Source organism: Peromyscus maniculatus, chromosome 7 (assembly GCF_049852395.1).
Source record: "Peromyscus maniculatus bairdii isolate BWxNUB_F1_BW_parent chromosome 7, HU_Pman_BW_mat_3.1, whole genome shotgun sequence".
NCBI classification, from domain to species: Eukaryota; Metazoa; Chordata; class Mammalia; order Rodentia; family Cricetidae; genus Peromyscus; species Peromyscus maniculatus.
Genome location: NC_134858.1, coordinates 107,242,383 through 107,264,773, shown reverse-complemented (window position 1 = coordinate 107,264,773; position 22,391 = coordinate 107,242,383). Strand labels below are relative to the sequence as shown.

The 22,391-nt window shown below is 43.9% G+C and overlaps 1 protein-coding gene across 1 annotated transcript; it reads right to left on the bottom strand.

Annotated features, from left to right (window-relative positions):
• Positions 1 to 1,222: 1,222 nt before the first annotated feature.
• On the bottom strand, positions 1,223 to 22,013 carry Spink8 (serine peptidase inhibitor Kazal type 8 (putative)). Its single transcript, XM_076577079.1, has 6 exons — positions 21,892 to 22,013; positions 17,886 to 17,963; positions 10,326 to 10,381; positions 8,608 to 8,729; positions 4,681 to 4,723; positions 1,223 to 1,498 (listed from the first exon to the last, which is right to left on the bottom strand). Exons 2-6 carry the CDS (start codon positions 17,950 to 17,952, stop codon positions 1,466 to 1,468), a joined length of 321 nt encoding a protein of 106 aa, XP_076433194.1. The 5' UTR covers positions 17,953 to 17,963; positions 21,892 to 22,013; the 3' UTR covers positions 1,223 to 1,465.
• Positions 22,014 to 22,391: the final 378 nt, after the last annotated feature.

Here is a 22,391-nt window from a genome sequence, read left to right as displayed (position 1 = left end):
TCTCCAAAGCGAGTTCCAGGAAACGCAGAGGGAGAAGGTAGACGGAATAATTTTAGTTAAGGAACAATGGCAAGAAACTAAGTCAAGCTAAGGCCAGGCATTCATAATTAAGAATAAGCCTCTACTTGTGATCTATTTGGTAGCTGGGTGGTGGGTCCCCCAAAAAAGAGTAAAAACCCCCACCAATACTGTGCTGTTTTGGGAACCTTGGCACATGCTTGGTAAATACTCTACCTGAGAGCTATATGTACACCACAGTTTCCCAGGCTGTTCCTAAACTATAGCCTAGGCACGCCTTGAGTTTGCAATTCTTCTGTCTCAGTCTCCCATGTAGCTAGGATTGCAGATCTGCTCCATGAGACCCAGCTCAAGTTTGTTTTGAGCCTTAGATACCTTACTGAGAAGTACAGAGAAACACTACCATCACCAGGAATCACTCCAATATCATGCTCAACAAATTTTCTTTCAATAAAACTCTGAATTCCAAGGTGGAGACAGTTCAGTGGTTAAGAGCATGTCTGCTCTTGCAGAAGATCCAAGTCAGGTAGCTCAACCACCTGTAACTCAAGTTCCAGGGGTCCAGTGCCTCTGGCTTTTGTGGGCACCTGCACATATTCACATCTAGACACATTCACATAATTTAAAAATAAAAGTAAACCTTTGGAGCTGGAGAGGTGGTTCAGCAGTTACTGCTCTATAGAGGCCAGGGTTTGATTCCAGCACCCTCATGGTGTCACACACCCATCTATAGCTCCACTTGTAGGAATATGACACCCTCTTCTGGCTTTTACAGCATCGCGGATGCTTGTGGTACACAGACGTACATGTAGGCAAAACCACTCATACACATAATTCAAATCTGAATCCCTTTTATGGGTAGTTGTTATGAGACATGCCGAGAGCCATACAGTTAACAGGGCAACTATCCAACTTAATTATGACCAAAGCCCTCAGTTTGTAAATATTTCTGCTACTGAGATATTTATTCCCTCATTTTGCATTTCATTGGTTATTTGGTCACTGTGTGAAAATGTGGAGGGATGTGAACATAGAATATCTGACATATTGAAAAGGTTCTTGCTGAGTGCATGTCTTTAATCCTAGTACTCGGAAGACTGAGGCAGGCAGAGCTCCGAGTTCCAGAACAGCCAGGGCTACACAGAAACCCTGTCTGAAGGAAAAAAAGGTTCTTATTAACTGAGAAAATGTTTACCAGCCAAGCTATGCTGAGAATCATTTATTGAAGAAGCAAATCAATGAATTTGATTCAAGTATCTTCTACTACCAGGATGCACTTCTCAAGGAGCTATTCCTTTTTTTCTTCCAAACACTGGAGATCGAACCTACAGCTTCATACATGCTAAGCAAGTCCTCTACCAAGAACTCCAGCCCTGACCCCCAAATTGGGTATCTTTGAAGACTCAGCCATCATGCTTCACTTGGCTATCTGAGGATCCAGTAACTTTTATTCCTGTTCAGACTCATCCAAGGAGTAAATCTGTAAGAGAGATATTAGCTTAGAGAATTGGAGTCAGTGAAATGAAGAGATAAGCTACTGCACTGTACATACCCACAATCCAGTAGGAGGGATGCTGACCCCTGAACTGAGACTGAGAGACATTCTGATTTCATTGAAGGATGAAAAGACAGCAGAGTAGAGGTGAACAGAGCAGAGCACAGGCTGTGGGTGCCTGTGCTTCTGGGGACTTGGAGCCTCTCAGAACTCCACTCCAGCAGAGCAGATGGGAGGTATTAGATTAGAGGGATGTGACCCACGGGGTAGGCCAAGGGCTGTATGAAGAGCAGAATGGGAAACAGACCCCCATATTCTCAGTTCTCAGCTCAGAGGGTTTGAGACAAATCACATGGCCTCTCCAGACCTCTGCTTATTTGAATATGAGACATAACTGGGAAGTATGCCTTTAGAGTGCCTGAGAGCTGGGGGAGGGGTAAGAACCAGCCCTCCTCCCGTTTATGATATAGATAGAAAACTTATGCAAGTCTCTGGGAAGAAGAACTGCCATCCATCCATCCATCCATCCATCCATCCATCCATCCATTCATTCATTCTCTTTTGCTTCACACCATGATAAACACCGCCATAGATTCCTATGTCACTTCGCAAAGTGATGAGAACATTTCTTGGTCATTTTCAAGGTTGGAAATGTTGCTCCATAAGATACATATGTACATAATTCGTTACATTGTCTAAAACATGTGAGATTTTTCTCCACCATGACTTTAAGTGCTCACAGTTCCCAGAGGTCGTGAGAATCCTGACCTCTTATCTCCCCCAGCACTGGATACTTCCCGGCCTTCTGACTTTTTCCAGTAGCCAGTAAACTGGCATCTCACTATTGTTTCAGTTTGAACCTGTCCACTTATTCCAGAGCATTTGAGCAGACTTCACATGTCAGTCAGCTCATGAACAAGCCCAGGTGCATATTCTCTGTCTCCAATCTTTGTTTTAGAAACAGGGTCTTACAGTGGAGGCAAGGCTGGTTCAAATCTGTAATCCTCCTGTTGCAGCCTCCTAAGTGCTAGAATTTCAGATTTGGCTTTTCTCCAGTCTTTGCCTATTTCTTTTGTCATTTTTTTCTGAATATTAAGGACATATTAAGAACAAGCTGGGTGTGGTAGTCCATGGCTTGAATTCCAGCACTCTGAAGGCAGAGGCAGGCAGATCTCTGTGAGTTCAAGGTCAACCTGGTCTACACAGAGAGTGGCAGGATAGCCAGGGCTACATAGTGAGACCCTATCTCAGAAACAAAAACAGACAAACAAAACCTAAAAATCTAAGGAAAAATGAGGGGAAAAAATGAATAAAGATGCATATTCTTGTTTTCTGCCTGAAACACGGAATGTTGAGATGATAAAATATCCCTTCAGATTCTTCCAGCTGTCTAACTCATGCATTTATCAGAGATATAGTATCAGCTGGAATAATCATGGAAAGGTTGTCTAACATAGTTTTAGAGAAGACTATCATAGTTTTAATTTTAACTAATAATTCAGGAGAATAGATTGTTTCTCTATTAAGTCATATAATTTTTGTTTCTTGTTTTTTAGTTTTTGGAGACAGTGTTTTACTGTGTGGCTCCAGTTATTCTGGAACTCAGTAAACCAGGCTGGGCTCTGGCTCCCGAGTGCTGGGATTGAATTCATGTGACACAAGGGCCACCCCCTTCTCATGCTGAGCAAGAAGGAATTCTGGTAGCAGGCAGCTTTCAGCCTTCAAAGACCGTGTTATTTCACGTGCAGATTCACTGTGTTGGATGCCCAGTAGTCCTTTCTGCGCCTTGAAGTGTGCGTGGATAATAACCCTGCACCTTGTTTGACCTGCCTCTAACCTCAGGGGTAAGACACAAGAATCTTCTGTTTGGTCAGAGCAAGCTTGTAGGTTCAGATTTCTTTTAGTTTATCATTGATTTTTAGGCTTGGTTACATACACTTATTTTCTGTTTCTCAGTGGATTAGGCTAGCTGCATAGGCAGTATGTTGGATTTTCTTTTCCTTTTTTTTTTTTTTTGGTTTTTCGAGACAGGGTTTCTCTGTGTAGTTTTGGAACCTGTCCTGGATCTCGTTCTGTAGACCAGGCTGGCCTCGAACTCACAGAGATCCGCCTGGCTCTGCCTCCGTAGTGCTGGGATTAAAGGCATGTGCCACCACCACCCAATCCAAACCTCCCAATTTTTTGAATCTGTATGACAGATGTAGGGGCTTCATTTTACCACTGTCCCTCCCTTTATGCATTTTGACAGTTTTCTTTTTTCTTTTTTAAAGATGTATTTATTTATTATGTATACAGTGTTCTGCCTGCAGGCCAGAAGAGGGCACCAGATCTCATTACGGATGGTTGTAAGCCACCATGTGGTTGCTGGGAATTGAACTCAGGACCTCTGGGAGAACAGCCAGATCTCTTAACTGCTGAGCCATCTCTCCAGCCCGAATTTTGACAGTTTTCTTAACTGTGGTGATATATTGTGTACTCTAATAAAATTTGCCAAATGATCAGAGAACAGAACAAGCCACTAGATTAAACATAGAGAAAGGCCAGGCAGTGGTGGCACACACCTTTAATCCCAGGAAGTGATGGCTGCGCTGAGAAAAGTATCTAAGGTGTGAGGAGACAGGAACTAAAGACTTTTCGGCGTCCCTTTCAGCTAGAGGCTTTTTTGGCTGGAGCCTTTTTGGCTGAGGAAGCTCATTCAGCTAGAGACCTATTGGCCGAGGAGTTGGCGAGGTGAGACGTGGCAGTGGCTTGTTCCTTTGTCTCTCTGATCTTTCAGCATTTACCCCAATATCTGGCACCAGGATTTTTTATTAAAAGACAGTTTAGAATTCATGTTATAGTGTTACAAATCCTTGATAACTGGCTGGTGAAATGTCTCAGGGATAAGAGAAAATGCTGAACAAATGTGAGGACTTGGGTTTGAATTCCCAGTACCAAGTAAAAACCTGGGCATGGCAGTGAGTCCCTGTGAGTAGCATTGGGGAACTGAGGGAGGTGGATCCTGAGAGGGAGTTACCCTGTCTCAAGGCAACAGGGCAGAGAACAATAAAGAAGTCATACAAAAACCACACACACATACAACTCACACTCATAAATCCTTGACAATGGGCTGTTAAATACATGTGATTTACTTTTTAAAATGAAAGAATGAAAGTGACTTTACTTACACATTCTCCATCATGCATTTTAATTATGGTTCTGCTTTCGTATCTGGAAGAAATCATATTATGGAATGATTATCTTTTTTCTGTTGTATGCCATAAACCATCACCAACTCTTTCTTGGTAATCTTAGGCAAAGTCAAGAAAGAAATATTTTGTTAATAACAGTGAATTAATATATATATATATATAATGTATTCATTTTATTGTGTGTATATATGTGTTTTGCCTGCATGCATGTCTGTGTATCCACGGAGGTCAGAAGAGGGTGAATTTGGGCATAGCCTACATTCTAGTTCCAGGGGACCCAATGACCTCTTCTGGCTTCCATAGGCATCTGTATTTACATGTGTCATGCTCGTGTGTATGTGTACGTGCGTGTGCATACATGCACTTGCATGCTCATGTGCACTTGCACAAACACACACACCATTAAAAATAGAACAATCTTAAGAAAATACCATGAACACATATATCAGTTAGATAACCTAGAAGACACTGAAAATTTCATTAAAACACAATTACCTAAACTGACTGATAAAAAAATAAAACATCTTGCCGGGTGCACGCCTTTAATCCCAGCACTCGGGAGGCAGAGCCAGGCAGATCTCTGTGAGTTTGAGGCCAGCCTGGGCTACCAAGTGAGTTCCAGGAAAGGCACAAAGCTACACAGAGAAACCCTGTCTCGAAAAACCAAAAAAACAAAAAAGAAATAAAACATCTCAGCAGACCTCCAAATACAGACATTAAATCTGTGATCACAAACCTCCCAACTGGTCTTGTTCAGGCAACCATACTGCTGAGAAACAAGATCTGCATGATGACCACAGGGGAAATCTCACAAGGCCCCACCCCTAGATGATGACCTGCAGCCAATGGCTTCTGAGAGGATGAGGATCGGTTTTTGCCAGGAGGAAGCCCCTCTTAGGTATCCCACTTCAAGTGGTCAGCCTTAAACACAAGTACACATATGCAAACATAAATGAACTCAGGAGGGTGTGTGTGTGTGTGTGTGTGTGTGTGTGTGTGTTTACATGCAACAATAATAATTAAATCGAGAGGGATTGGGAGGGGACACAAAGGAGTTAGAAAAGAGGGAAGGGTGGGAATGATATAAATATGGTACTAATGCATAAAATTCTCAAAAACAAAAAAGTTAGTTAAAAAGAAAAAAACCCTAAAGAACCAAAACTCTCTAACAGGGTTGGTGAGATGGGTCAGCATGTAAACCCACCTGCTCCCAAGGTGACAACCTGAGAACTTATAAATGGGAAGGAGAAAGTCAACTCCTATAAGTTGACCTCTGACCTCCATGTGTACACTGTGGCATGTACAAGTCCCTCTTCCCCAAATAAATAAAATGTGATTTTTTTTAAATGAAAGGATTCTAGACAGAAACTTGAATTCATACACAGAAAATCAAGTGTAGTGGTTCATACTTGTAATCGTAGCCCTCAGGAGGCTGAGCCAGGAGGTTGAGTCTGAGGCCAGACTGGGCTATAGCAAGTCTGAGGTCAGCTTACAATTGTTTTTTAATGAGACCCTGTCTCAAGTGAAACAGACAAACTAGAATTCATGTGGAGAAACAGAGATCCAGTAGTGGGCAGCTCCTATGAAGCTAGAAAAGACAATGAAACATACTTTTTACTTGTACATCTTTTTCTCCTGATTCAAAAGCAAACAGCAATAATTATAACTGTGTTAGCTGGTATACAATAGTAATGCCTGTGTTAACTGGTGTTCAGTAGTTATGCCTGTGTTAACTGGTGTACAATAGTTATGCCTGTGTTAACTGGTGTACAGTAGTTATGCCTGTGTTAACTGGTGTACAGTAGTTATGCCTGTGTTAACTGGTGTACAGTAGTTATGCCTGTGTTAACTGGTGTACAATAGTAATGCCTGTGTTAACTGATATATGATAATTATACCCGTGTTAACTGGTATACAGTGGGTAAAGGTATAGTTCGTATGCAGTGGACACTCAAAGAAGAAGGGAATATATTCCATCTTCCCTTCCCTATACAGCTTGGCTGGCCTAGAGCTTGCTATGTAGACCAGGCTGGCCTCCAGCTCACAGAGATCTGCCTACCTCTACCTCCCTTGTGCTGGGATCATGGATGTGCACCATAATTATTTTTGAATTGTTGGGGGTGTTAAATACAGGACCTCACATATACCGAGTAAGAGTTCAACCACTGAGCTATATCCACAGATCAAGCAAAGAATTGTATGTGTTTTATTTAGTGTTTATGTAGATATGTGTGTGTGCTGTCTACACATGTGTGTGTGCAGGGACCTGTACTGTGTGTCCATGTGGAGACCAGAGGAGGAGATAGCCTATGCTATATCATTTTACCTTATTCCCTTGGGATAGGGTCTCTCACTGATCCTAGAGCTTGGCTGGTGCTGAAACCAGTGGATCCCAGTAGTCTCTGCCTCCCAACAGCACTGGTACTGCATGCAGCCTTGTTTGGCTTCCTCGTGTGGGTATTGGGAATCTGAACTCTGATGGGCAGGCTGGGCCCACAAACATTCTTCCCCACGGAGCCGTTTCCTCAAGCCCGAATTCTTTTTAATACAGTAAAAGTGAGTTTGTATACAACAACGTCTCTCGGTCTGTGGTGCTGTGGGTCCCCACTGCTCTGTAACTGGCAGTTACCTGTGCCAGTCATTGAGACTGACACACACGTTGACTTCACAACTCTTTATGGGCTCTGAGTGTAAGTTTTAGTATTTATACAACCAAGAGCACCAAACAGCTGACTCCTGTTTGGCCCCGCATCTGTCGTCTGACCAGGAAGACTATTCTGTTTCTTAAAGGGGACTATCAAGAGGGTGGATGTTTGACTCAGTCTCAAGTCATTTCTCTTTCCTCTCAAGATCCTGGGGACCAGGCGGTGGTGGCCACACCTTTAATCCCAGCACTTGGGAGGCAGAAGGTAGGCAGATCTCTGAATTCAAGGCCAGCTGATCTACAGAGTGAGTTCTAGGACAGCCAGGGCTGTACAGAAAAACCCTGTGTTTGAAAACAAAACAAAACACGGATATTGGCTTAACTGGGGAGTGGTGCACAAGCTGTGGATTTCCTCCCTGGAGAAAGCAGCTTCTATCCAGGAAGTCCCCACTTGTTTGTCCGTTCCTTAATGCAGACTTCTGTGCCATGGACCAGAGAGTCGGGCATTTTGTACAGATGTTGTCAAAAGCTAAATGTCACAGGCCCAAACAGAACCACTGACAGGAGAACATTAAAAAGTTGTTTTGGGGAATAATATTCATTCAAAGACCAATAAACCATGAGTTGGGGAAACATACCCAGCTTTCTCCTCTTCTTCCCACTCTCCTCCTCCCCTTCCTCTTCCTCCACCTTTTTCCTCTCCCTTCTCTTCCTCCTCTTCCTCCTCTTCACCCATCTCCCTTCTTCCTCCCCTTCCTTAAGAAGCGTTTTAATTATGTTGAATATTCGTGTTTTTGCTCATGTATATGCATGGTCACGTGTGTGCTTGGCATATGTGTGGAGGTCAGAGGACAGCTTTGGAATGTAGGGCTGTCCTTCCACCATGGATCAAAGTCAGGTCATCAGGCTCGGAGTCCAGTGCCTTTACCTGCTGAGCCGTCTCCCCAGCCCATCTCCTCATCCCATCTCCTCATCACCGGACTGCTCTTTGGCCTGGTGAGCCACCTGGGCGGTGGTTACGTGGTCTGAATGCTGTGCCCACTCGTTGCTGAGGTCCCTCCACTTGGTGGTTCTCTGCACCAGACACTGCACTCTGACCTCTGTGGCGTCCTGTTTCTGCATTGCTGGAACAGGATCCCACTCAACTTCGAGGAGCAGGAGGGAAAAGGGAAGAAATGCGGGAGCAGGTAGTGGAGGGGTGTCTGCGGGAAGAGCTAATGGAAATCGGCTGAGGCAGGGATAACGAAACAGAGACTTACAGAATTCTGGAGCAGAGATGGCACTCGCCGTGGTAGGTGGCATGGTCACTGGCACATATGGGCTCACTGGGGTTATAGTAGGAAACGATCCAGCAATTCCTTACGTTCTTCTGGCACAAATCCTGAAGGGAGACACAGCACGGCTTCCATCCCTCTCCCCAGGCCCTTCGGCCATTGTTACTGGTAGCAAGGATGGGGATGGACTAAGGAACACCAGGCCAGGAGCTTAGAGAATAGGCCTCGGATGCTCACCTTTCTGCCGGTCCCTACCATGATACCTACATAACTGTAATGGATGTTCTGTGCATTCCCAACCTCCCACCCGGTCCTTATTGGGAAGAAGCCTCTGTTCCTCAGACCATGAAGTGTGATTATTACATACAGAGAGCAAAAGCTGGGCAATGTCTTTCCACGCAGGCGTTTCTGGGGCTGGAGAGATGGCGCAGCACTGGCTGCTCTTCTAGAGGAACAGAGTTCGGGTCCCAGCTCCCACATGAGACGGCTCACAACTGCCTGTAACTCCAGCTCCAGGCTATCCAAGACATTCTCCTGGCTTCCATGGGCACCTGTACACATGTGGCATACATCCATATAGACACACATAAATTAAAATAAAATTTTAAGAAAAAAAAAAGGAATTTCTTTTTTTCTTTTCCTTTTCTTTCTTTCTCTTCTTTCCTTTTCTTCCTTCCTTCCTTCCTTCCTTCCTTCCTTCCTTCCTCCCTTCCTTCCTTCCTTCCTTCCTTTCTTTCTTTCTTTCTTTTTCTTTCGAGACAGGGTTTCTCTGTGTAGTTTTGGTGCCTGTCCTGGAACTCACTCTGTAGACCAGGCTGGACTCAAACTCACAGAGAACCTCCCACCTGTCCTGTGCGTCCTCAGTGCTGGGACTAATAGTGTGGGCCACCATGCCTGGAAAAATTGGAATTGCTTATGAGCATTGGTGAGTGACCTACAATCTGTACTGCCTAACGTGGCAGTGTGCTCGAACTTAACAGCAAGGTTAAGGAGCAGGGCTGACAAAGAGTGCATCATGGGTTCGGTGTGAGGGTGGCACACATGTGTCCTGGATATCACCATGGAAAAGATGTCCAGGGCATAATGGGACCAACCCGAATTTTGTTTTTGTTTTTCAAGACAGTGTTTTTCTGTGTAGCCTTGGCTGTCCTGGAATTAGCTCTGTAAACTCGGCTAGCCTTGAAGTCAGAAATCTGCCTGCCTCTGCCTCCTAAGTACTGGGTTTAAAGGCTGGAGAGATGGCTCAGTGGTTAAGAGCACTGGCTGCTCTTCCAGAGGTCCTGAGTTCAATTCCCAGCAACCACATGGTGGCTCACAACCATCTGTAATGAGATCTGGTGCCCTCTTTTGGCCTGCAGGCAGACATGCAGACAGAACACTGTATACATAATAAATAAATCTTAAAAAAAATAAAATAAGAAAATAAAGGCAAACACAGCCACAATCTGACTGGGATCAACCTGAATTTGAATCATAACTTCCTCATGCATTTAGTGGTGGTTATCACAGGAGGCTTGCTTATTGGAGTAGTGTGTAGGAAGAGCCCCCAGAGGCAACCAAAAGAGCTGCATACACCCTGGGACTCTCTTATGATTGTGGTGCTCCCAGGCAAGTCCCTCCTGCTCCCCATCCCCCAGGGACCTGGAAGGGAAGCTGGATCTTTCCCCATTCCTGTTCTTGGGAACCTGGGAAGTGGAACCCACCTTTGTCTCCTGGAAGAGTTCATCCGTCATGTGACTGGCCATAGGAAGAGGGAAATCTGGAAGACAAAAGCATGCCCATGGGAGAGTTATTGTCCTGTCTGTGTCCTCAGAGGAAAAAACTAGGTGAAGGAGGCCCTCCTTGTCATTCAAGAGCACCCCATCAAGAGCACCCATCCCATCATCAGAGCCCAGCATTCTCCTTTAGCACAAGCTGGCCTCTACAGGAACGAAGAGAAGAAGCAGGAAGCTCCTGCCTCTTAGTGAAGTAGAGACCTGGCCATCCCCTTCATGAGTAAATAACTTCCAAAAGCCTTAGCTTTTTTTTTTTGTCATTTTTAAAATTATTTTTTAAAATTGGTACATATTCATTTTATGCAGTACTGGGTTTCATGAAGACATTTTTACATACTCTCTGAGGCTGGAGAGATGGCTCAGCAGTTAAAAGCGTTTATTATTCTGGCAAAAGATCAAGGTTCAGTTCTTAGCTCCCACAGGGTGGTCTACAACCATTCATAACTCCAGTTCCGGAGCATCTGACACCTTTTTCTGGCCTCTGAATGCAGTGCTTAAACATAGTGCCCAGCCAGGCCAGTTCCCAAACCTGGTGCCATACACATGTGCAGTCAAAACACTCATGCACATACAATAATAAATCGTAATTTTTTTTTCTAGACAGGGTTTCTCTGTGTAGCAGCTTTGGATCTCATGCTGTAGCCCAGGCTGGCCTCGAACTTACAGAGATCTGCTTGGCTCTGCCTCCCAAGTGTGCTGGGATTAAAGGTGTGGGCCACTACCCCCGGCATAACATAAATCTTAAAGGGAAGTTTTTTGACAATGTCTCTCCCTATCCCTTCATCCTCTCCACTGACAGCTAGTTGCTTTTGTTCTAGATGGCCTTCCCTGCCTCCTCCTCCTTTCTTCAGGATCTCATGTAGTCTAGACTGGCTTTGGGCTTGCTGTATAGTCCAGGATGACCTTGAACTTCTGGGCCTGCTGTCTCCACCTCCTGAGTGCTAGTATTGTAGATACTATGCTTGCTTCTGTGGTGCTACGGATGGAGCCCAGGGCTTTGTGCATGCTGGGCAAGCACTCTACCTACTGAGCCACCCTCAACCACCCTGCCACTCGTATTTTCTTTAGTTGTTTAAGGAAATACATTATAAGTTATAAATTATCTGTAATACTAATACTGAAGTGCCTTAAAAGATGCTGAGTTTCACTAGCTTACATACTCAATCCAAAGCATTTTTGTATTGAAGGATAATCTTTATGTAAACTGTGAAGATGTATCTTTGCCAAAGCACCTACTGATTGGTTTAATAAAGAGCAGATTCAGAACAAGTCAGACATACAGAACAGGAGAGAAGTAAAAGCCATGTGGTAGAATGTAGGTCAGTAAGTTATAATTTGAGTTATAAGAATTGGTTGGAGAGATGGCTCAGTGGTTAAGACCCACATTCATAAAAGAAACACTACTAAAGTTTAAAACGCACATCAAACCCCACACATTAGTAGTGGGAGATTTTAACACATCACTCTCACCAAAAGACAGATCTACCAGACTGAAACTTAACAAAGAAATAAAGGACCTAACAGATGTTATGACTCAAATGGACTTAATAAATATCTACAGAGCATTCCATCCTAACACAAAAGAATCTACCTTCTTCTCAGCACCCCATGGAACCTTCTCAAAAATTGACCACATGCTTGGCCACAAAACAAATCTCAACAGATATAAAAAAATTGGAATAACCTCCTGTATCTTATCAGACCACCCTGCCTTAAAGTTAGACCTCAACAACAACAAAAATTATAGAAAACCCACAAACTCATGGAAACTGAATAATGCCCACCTGAAACATCAATGGGTCAAGGAAGAAATAAAGAAAGAAATTAAAGATTTCCTAGAATTCAATGAAAATGAAAGTACAACATACCCAAACTTATGGGACACTATGAAAGCAGTGCTAAGAGGAAAATTCATAGCTCTAAATGCACACAAAAGAAGATGGAACAATCCCATACCAATGAATTAACAGCACAACTGAAAGCTCTAGAACAAAAAGAAACAAACTCACCCAGGAGAAATAGATGCCAGGAAATAATCAAATTGAGGGCTGAAATCAACGAAATAGAAAACAAGAGAACAATACAAAAAAATCAATGAAACAAAGAGTTGGTTCTTTGAAAAAAATCAACAAGATAGACAAACCCCTAGCCAAATTAACCAAAAGGCAAAGAGAGAGCACCCAAATTAACAAAATCAGAAATGAAAAGGGAGACATAACAATAGACAACGAGGAAATCCAGAGAATCATCAGATCATACTTCAAAAACCTGTACTCCACAAAAATGGAAAACCAGGAAGAAATGGACAATTTTCTGGATAAATACAACATACCAAAATTAAATCAAGACCAGATAAACCATTTAAATAGACCAATAACCCCTAAAGAAATAGAAACAGTCATCAAAAGTCTCTCAACCAAAAAAATCCCAGGACCAGATGGTTTCAGTGCAAATTTCTACCAGACTTTCAAAGAAGAACTAATACCAATACTCTTCAAAGTGTTCCACACAATAGAAACAGAAGGAACATTACCAAACTCTTTTTATGAGGCTACAATTACCCTGATACCCAAACCACACAAAGATGCAACAAAGAAAGAGAACTACAGACCAATCTCCCTCATGAACATTGATGCAAAAATACTCAACAAAATATTGGCAAACCGAATCCAAGAATACATCAAAACAATCATCCATCACGACCAAGTAGGATTCATCCCAGGGATGCAAGGATGGTTCAACATACGAAAATAAGTCAATGTAATAAACCATATAAACAAACTGAAAGAAAAAAAACACATGATCATCTCATTAGATGCTGAAAAAGCCTTTGACAAAATCCAACACCCCTTCATGATAAAGGTCTTAGAAAGATCAGGAATGTAGTGGGTAGCCATTCCAGCTTGGTTCTGGAAGTTCCAACCCCCATTGAGACTCTGGCAACTGTCACGCCTACGAGGCGGGGCGAGGGGAGGCACCTGGGGACCCGAGAGCTGGATGGGCGAGCGCTCTCTCTGGGTGCTCTCTCAGTGCCGGTGCCGGAACGCTGACCGGTGGAGATTGACTGTGCAGAGCTCCGGAGAACACCGCTGGACTGCATTACACCTTCCCCAGACCCTGCGACCTACCCATTACTTAATTTGTGAGTTACGCCATTAAATAAATATCCTTTTAACTACGTGGAGTGGCCAAAATAATTTCTCCAATACAGGAATACAAGGAACATTTCTAAACATAATAAAAGCAATTTATAGCAAGCCAACAGCAAACATCAAATTAAACGGAGAGAAACTCAAAGCGATACCACTAAATTCAGGAACAAGACAAGGCTGTCCACTCTCCCCATATTTATTCAATGTAGTACTAGAAGTTCTAGCTAGAGCAATAAGACAACAAAAGGAGATCAAAGGGATACAAATTGGCAAGGAAGAAGTCAAACTTTCACTATTTGCAGATGATATGATAGTATACATAAGTGACCCCAAAAACTCTACCAGGGAACTCCTACAGCTGATAAACTCTTTCAGTAAAGTGGCAGGATACAAGATCAACTCAAAAAAATCAGTAGCCCTCCTACACACAAATGATAAAAGGGCTGAGAAAGAAGTCAGAGAAACATCACCCTTTACAATAGCCACAAATAATATAAAATACCTTGAGATAACGCTAACTAAACAAGTGAAGGACCTTTTTGATAAGAACTTTAAATCTCTAAAGAAAGAAATTGAAGAAGATATCAGAAAATGGAAGGATCTCCCATATTCATGGATAGGTAGGATTAACATAGTAAAAATGGCAATCTTACCAAAAGCAATCTACAGATTCAATGCAATCCCCATCAAAGTCCCAACACAATTCTTCACAGACTTAGAATGAAAAATACTCAACTTCATATGGAAAAACAAAAGACCTAGGATAGCTAAAAGAATCCTATACGATAAAGCAACCTTTGGAGGCATCACCATCCCTGACCTCAAACTCGACTATAGAGCTATAGTAATAAAAATAGCTTGGTACTGGTATAAAAACCGACATACAGACCAATGGAATCGAATTGAAGACCCTGACATTAATCCATGCACATATGAACACCTGGTTTTTGACAAAGGAGCCAAAACTATACAGTGGAAAAAAAAAAAAGTATCTTCAACAAATGGTGCTGGCATAACTGGATCTCATGTAAAAGATTACAAATAGATCCATATCTGTCACCATGCACAAAACTCAAGTCCAAGTAGATCAAAGACCTGAACATAAATCCAATTACACTAAACTTAATAGAAAAGAAAGTAGGATGCACTCTTGAATGCATTGGCACCAGAGACCATTTCCTAAATAAAACACCAACAGCACAGACCCTGAGCACAACAATTAATAACTGGGACCTCTTGAAATTGAGAAGCTTTTTCAGGGCAAAAGACACAGTCAATAAGACAAAAAGACAGCCAACAGAATGGGAAAAATCTTCACCAACCCCACATTTGACAGAGGATTGATCTCCACAGTATATAAAGAACTCAAGAAACTAGACATCAAAATACTGAACAGTCCAATTAAAACATGGGCTAAAGAGCTAAACAGAGAATTCACAAAAGAAGAACTACAAATGGCTGAAAGACATTTAAAGAAATGCTCAACATCCTTAATCATCAGAGAAATGCAAATCAAAATGACTCTGAGATACCACCTTACACCTGTCAGAATGGCTACGATCAAAAACACCAATGACAGTCAATGTTGGAGAGGATGTGGAGCAAAGGGAACACTTCTCCACTGTTGGTGGGAATGTAAACTTGTACAACCACTGTGGAAATCAGTATGGCGGTTTATCAGAAAATTAGGACTCGAACTACCTCAAGACCCAGCCATCCTGCTCTTGGGCATATACCCAAGGAATGCTGATTCATACCATAAAGATACATGCTCAGCTATGTTCATAGCAGCACTATTTGTAATAGCCAGAACCTGGAAACAACCTAGATGCCCGTCAACGGAAGAATGGATGAAAAAAATGTGGTACATATACACAATGGAGTACTACTCAGCAGAGAAAAACAATGAAAGCATGAAATTTGCAGGCAAATGGATGGAACTAGAAAAAAATCATCCTGAGTGAGGTAACCCAAACCCAGAAAGACAGTCATGGTATATACTCACTCATAAGTGGATTCTAGATATAAAATAAAGAGCAATCAGACCACAACCCATAGAACCATGGAGGCTATATATATAGTATGGAGGTCCCTAGGACGACTGTGGCTTACAATAAATTTTGGTTTTACTCAATTATTGAAAAAAAATAGCCAAACGAATGGAAACACATGAACTATGAACCAAAGGCTGAGGGGCCCCCTGCTGGATCAGGTCCTCTGAATAGGTGAGACAGTTGATTGGCTTGATCTGTTTGGGAGGCATCTAGGCAGTGGGACCAAGTCCTGTGTTCATTGCATGAGTTGGCTGTTTGAAACCTGGAGCTTATGCAGGGACACTTGGCTCAGTCTGGGAGGAGGAGACTGGACCTGCCTGGACTGAGTCTACCAGGTTGATTGCAGTCCTCAGGGGAGGCTTTGCCCCGGAGGAGGTAGGAATGGGGGGGTGGGCTGGAGGTAAGGGGAGGGAGTGGGAGGGGGGAGAACAGGGGAACCCGTGGCTGATATGTAGAACTGAATGGTATTGTAAAATAAAATAAAAGGAAAAAAAAAAAAAAGAATTGGTTGGCTCAGTGGTTAAGAGCACTGACTGCTCTTCCAGAGGTCATGAGTTCAATTCCCAGCAACCACATGGTGGCTCACCACCACTTGTGATAAGATCTGGTGCCCTCTTCTGGCCTGCAGGGACACATGCAGGCATAATACTGTATATATAATAAATAAATCTTAAAAAAAAAATTGGTGGTCCCACAAAGGAAGGTCTGACCACATCTCTGCAAACATATGGTGCCCACGTGGCAAGAATTTATTAAAAAACTGTTGGTGCTCTCACAGGCCAGGGGTTAGAGGCCCTGGCTCTGCCAGAGTTTACAGGCCTCAGGCCCAGCTGAGCTGCGCTCGACCATAGCTACTAGTGGCTACATGCAGCTGGAGCTGCTTGTGGCCAGATTGCCAACACACGTGGTTGAAGCAGGCGCTTAGGCCCGGCTAGCTCAGTCAGTAGAGCATGGGACTCTTAATCCCAGGGGCGTGGGTTCATGCCCCATGTTGGGCACCAAATGTAGATGAATTTCTAAACAGTCATTTTAATAAGAAACACAGAGCTGCCGGGCGGTGATGGCGCACGCCTTTAATTCCAGCACCCGGGAGGCAGAGCCAGGCGGATCTCTGTGAGTTCAAGGCCAGCCTGGGCTACCAAGTGAGTTCCAGGAAAGCTACACAGAGAAACCCTGTCTCAAAAAAAAAAAAAAAAAGAAACACAGAGCCAAATACAGAGTTAAAGCCAAAGAGATCAGAGCAAGAGCCACCTAGCTTTAACTTACCAGCAGCAGACAGGGTCACTCCTTCTTTGGGTGGCAGAGTGGGACTCAGTTAATGTTTGACCAAGCAGCATGACCATCGTCAGGCTGCTTCTGGCCCCTGAGTAGTAGGGGCCGCGTTATACTACTGCCCTGCCTTCTGGTCTCCCTGCTTAGGGCCTATTACCTACAGAGCCTAAGGACCGAAACATCCATCAGAAGGAAACAAGGGAGGATGCCCATGGGCAGTGCATTCAGCAGCAGAGCGGGTGAGGACTGAGTGAAAAGTGAGGATATGTGGAAATATACCCAGTGTCCTCCAGACAGGATTACATTGGATACGGAGGGAGAGGAAGATACTCAAGACATGAATAATAGTTCTCAGCTTTTTACAAAGCTTTTAAAGGTGTGAACCTTGTGGGGAAATTTCAATGTGAGAGACAGTAGCTATGGAAAATATGAGACTAAAGATGAACTGGGGGGTCTAGACGGGAAAAGAATGTGTAGGGGCCCTCAGCTCTACAATTAACTGTGAATGCCGCTTTTGCTAAAAATGGTCGATCATTAGCCAGAAGACCAGAATCTCCTTCTCCAGAGCCTGCTGAAGTTCTTTTTGGGTTTGAGATATGTACAGACACAAACCGGAAGTGAATGCTTTCTAGGACTGAATGTCCTTTTGATAACCTAGTAATGTGGAAAAGTCAGTGGCTCTGGATTTGAAAGCCTGGGATTCAACTTCCGGTTTTGATAGTTAGCAACACTGTGTGAATCCTTCCTTTCTCTGGATTTCAGCTTCATCTGTAACGTGAGGAATCAATGATCAAATGAATCTCGATGGAGTCTGGGGACGAGGCTCCATGGTACAACACTTGTCCAGTGGGCACAAGGCTCTAGGCTCAATCTCCAGCGCTGCAAATGAATGAATGAATGACACTACAAATGAATGAATGAATGACTCTATATGACACTGGCACCTCTAATTTTTCCATAGATTAGATCTATTGCAGAAAATATGGATAGAGCAAGAACTTGTAACTTACCAACTGCAAAGGAAGTCCACACTGAGACAGTTAGAACAAGGAGGGCCATTGAGAAGGTCGCCTTCATGGTGGGGAGATCTGCGGGAGGAAGCACAGTTGTTTGGTGGCAGCAAAGGCAGGCCCGGCTTTGCTCGCCAGCTCGTGGTGGTTTCAGCTGTGGAAGAAGACACTCCTGACGGAAGCACCCTGCAGACAGTGTCAGTGAATGTTATCAGCTCTGTCCTGGAGGAGGGCGCCTTCTCTGCCTCCCCTGGTCCTCCAGTGTAGAGAAGAGCAGCTGTCTCCCGGTTCTCTCAGGGAGAGAGGCCTTCTGCATCCTAATACGTGGCTGCAGTCAGTGTTGCTGCAACAGCAACTGCAGGGACGTGAGTCATAAGCCGTTCTACTCAGTAGCTTTGCTTTAGTCACAGAGGCAGGACGCCCAGTGTCATACAGATGACGTCAGCCTGTGTGTCAGAAAAGCAGACCTCCCTGGTCCCCACCTCACCGATTGCTTGCCAAGAACTTTCCATGTAACCCCTGCCTAAGACCAAACCACAGAAGCCAAAAAGCAAGGTTAGTACATTTAGAGACTTTCTCCTAACTATGGACTTCAATGGACTAGGCCTTTGTTTTAGTTTTGACCGGTGGTACTGTCAACGTGCTGAGTTTTACAGCTTCCATGAACAGTACTTCCATCATGGAGTCAGTTGTGCTAAGGTCTCAGGTCCACTAAGTCTGGGGCCCTGTTAAGTGGTTTAGATAAGAATGGCCCTCAAAGGCTCGTATATTTGAATGCTCAGTCATCGGGGAATGGCATCACTTGAGAAGGACTAAGATGTGGCCCTGTTGGAGTAGGTGTGGTTTTGTTGGAGGAAGTGTGTCTCTGGGAATGGGCCCCGAGGATTCAAAAGCCCACATCAGGCCCAATATCGCTCTCTTCCTGCTGCCTGCAGATCTCAGTGCAGAACTCTCAGCCGCTTCTCCAGCACCACGTGTGGTGGGATACTTGTTTAAACTGTGTGAAGATGTGTCATTGTGACTGGTTTAATAAAAAACTGAAGGGCCAACAGCTAGGCAGGAGAGCTTAGGCAGGACTTCTGGGCGGAGAGGGGAACTTAGAGGCTTAGAATCTAGGTGTGAGGGACACGCCAGTGAGCCATGGAGCAAGTCAGTCGTACAGAATGGAAGAGAGGTAAAAGCCACGTGGCAGAATGTAGCTTAATAGAAGCAGGGTAATTTAAGTTACAAGAGCTAGCTGGGAACAAACCTAAGCTAAGCGTCAAACTCCCATAATTAACAATAAGTCTCCACGTCATTACTTGGGTGTGGCAGTCAACAAGAAATTACTACTACAACCATGTCTACCTGTATGCCCCCATGCTCCCTGCCATGATGAAAATGGACTAAACCTCTGAACCCGTAAGCAAGCCTGCAGGGAACCATGGAGTTGGCCTGGCCTAGCTGCCTTGCGAAGCATGCGTCATAGGTTTTTCAGGTTAGAGTCCATGGCTGCTGGAGCACAATGTGCCTCCTGAGAGACTGAAGCGCTCCCTCAGGCAGTGAAGCACTCAGGCCACTTTGTGTTTCTTGGTACGCTCCCTTAGTAGCCAAGGAAGCATGGAAACCTGACAGGACAGTTGGTTTTAAACATTAATCTTGGCTACCCTGTGTGACTTGAAAACTTCACTGAATTCTGGCAACTACAGCTATACTGATCCTGGCAATTGCCATTATATTCTGTTTCTGATAAAGGTATAAAGAGTTGATTGCTCCCCCTCCAGCCTCGCCTGATCTCATTCCTCATGGCCATATCAGGTGACGCTGGCCCAGTAAATAAGCATGGACGCTTATACAAGTCCCAGTTGATGCTTTCTCTTAAGAGTTGTCTTGGTCATGGTGTCCCTTTCCCAGCAATAGAACCAAGACGCTGTTCTTAGGAATATTCTCGCGAGCTGGCATAACTATAGTTCAGTAGCCCAGTACAAAATATGGCTACGGAACCTCTCCTTAGCCTGGTTCTGTCATTCACCCCCTTCTTACGTACCCCAAATCACAGCTAAGCCATTCCTACAGCTTTTTGTTCATTTGTTTGCTTTGAGACAGGGTCTCACTTTGTAGACTGGGCTAACCTTGAACTCACTTTGTAGTTCAGGCTGATAATCCTCCTGCCTCAGTATGAGATTATAGATGTGTATCCAATTTCCATGTCTTCTTTCATCAGCTCTTTCCTTACCTCCCCTCAATTTATCTGATCAAATTCTTCAAGCCCAACTCCGTGTGGGGGAGCACGGGTCTATGTTTTATGTTTTCTGTCCTTGTAGACATGCTTCCTGTAGTGCTTCTGTAAAAGCAACCAAACACCAAGAAGCTTTTTTGTTTTTTTTTTTTTTTTTTTTTTTGGTTTTGGTTTTCTATTCTCAACAGCGCCTTTAGAGGACACGGGCAAAGTAGGTGTCTAGGGGAGGAGCCCACTAGTTTCTCTTTTAGTATCATATTGGCTACAAAGAAGGACAGTGATTTCAGGGAAGAGAAATTCTAAAGAATGTGGAAGACTGTTACTAGCGTTCAGACCATTGTCTGATTGTAACCAGTCCTGGAAGCAACTCTTGCGGCATTGAGAGGCACAAGGGTGACAAGCCACCTCCTTCTATCCAAATGGATCGCCACATGTCATTTAATAAATAAACACATCTTGCCAGGAACCTGTGGCAATGGAGTTCTAACACAGCGTGGAGTTTTCTCCAGAGCAGTGGCTTCTTAGGAACAGCGTGCCTGTCGCCACGGCACATCTGCAGGAAGTGCCTCCAGAATGGTGATGAAAACTGGGTCCCCACCTCTCAGTCCCCACAAAAGGGAGAAAGGGGCCCCGAATCACGTCAGCAGTGAGAAAGCCAGCACTGGACAACAGTAATGTCAACACCATGTCATATGGAGTAAGGGTAGCAGGATTTCAGCAGACCTCCTGAGAGCTAAGTTACATTTTTATGGAGTCCATTTCTGAGGAGAATTCCTAGTGTTCTGAAGCCCGTTTTGTAGCAGGGAAGAGGAGGCTGAAACTGTTTTGAGTCCCCATTTACTGTTAAGTGATCAGGTCACAGCCAGCCCAGAGGGAAAGAAATGTGGAGACAATTGCCATACAGCAAAGGCCCAGCTATCTGGAGCATGAGGACAAGGGCTCAGACACAGCTCCTAAACACGGGAAGAGACTTTCAGACACGTTGCTTATGGCTAATGCGCCACTGTGCCTAAGTATGACTTTTTACACATTATTAAATAAAACTATATATGTCTCACTGTTTAACAAGGAAAGAAGAAGATGAGTCAAAATTAATAAGATACCAGAAATAACTAATAATATTTGTGAAATGAGGGAGAAAGTGCCAAGAGCCTTTCAACAAACTGTTTTAAAGTTACACTTACTTCTGGGGTGTGACCTGTAAGTCAACAGATGGTAAGAAAAGAAAGGGACAGAATCCCAGACACTCACTGCCATACTCTTTCTGTTTTTGGTTTTTTGAGACAGGGTTTCTCTGTGTAGCTTTTGGTGCCTGTCCTGGAACTCACTTTGTAGACCAGGCTGGACTCGAACTCACAGAGATCCACCTGGCTCTGCCTCCCAAGTGCTGGGATTAAAGGTGTGCACCACCACTCGGCCCACTGCCTTACTCTTAAACTTTGATAATGTATTGCTCTGGTGTTAATAGTGTTAATGACCAATGAAATTCCCCGAATGAAACCAGAGAGTTGGTAGCGAAAGCTCACTTGCACTATTGAGGTGGTTATATGCTATTCTTTGTATACAGTACATTTTGCTGTTCTCTTTATCCTACATACTTTCCAGACAAATGATCTAGCTGGGTAATTTCAGCCCAAGACTTCCCCTGAATAATACTATATAATAAAACACTCTTTCATCCCCCTGAATAAAACTGTATAATGGAACACTCTTTCACCCCCCTGAATAAAACAATACAATGGAACACTCTTTCATTCTACAAGTTACCCGTTGGTCAGTCCACATTACCTGCTGTGCTCCTGAAGTTGCTCCGAGAAGCTGACTGACTGGCAGAGACTCCAGGTGATAAGGAAATAACAGGGCTGGCAGGAGGTAGGTGGTGTCACAGAGGACAGTTCCCAGCACTGGAAGACAGTGAGCTTTGAAGTTCAAAAGTATGAATACAAGCCAAGGGTGTAGTGATGCATGCCTTTGGTCTCAGCACTCAAGGAAGAGGCAGGCAGAGCTCTGTGAGTTCAAGGCCAGCCTAGTCTACATAGTGAGTTCCAGGACAGCCAGGACTACATATTATATACTGAGATTTCATCTTTAAAAAAATACAGTTTCCGATTACAAATTCCATGCTTCCTAAAACCATGAGTTCACATTTCAGCTTCCCGGGGGTAGAGTACGTTGTCCACTGCCACTTGGAAATCTACTCCTCTTGCCAAGTTTGCTGTCACTTTAGAAATAGGCCTTACTTAATTTTTATTGTAAGTTTGTTTTTTTTTTTGAGACAGGGTCTCCTG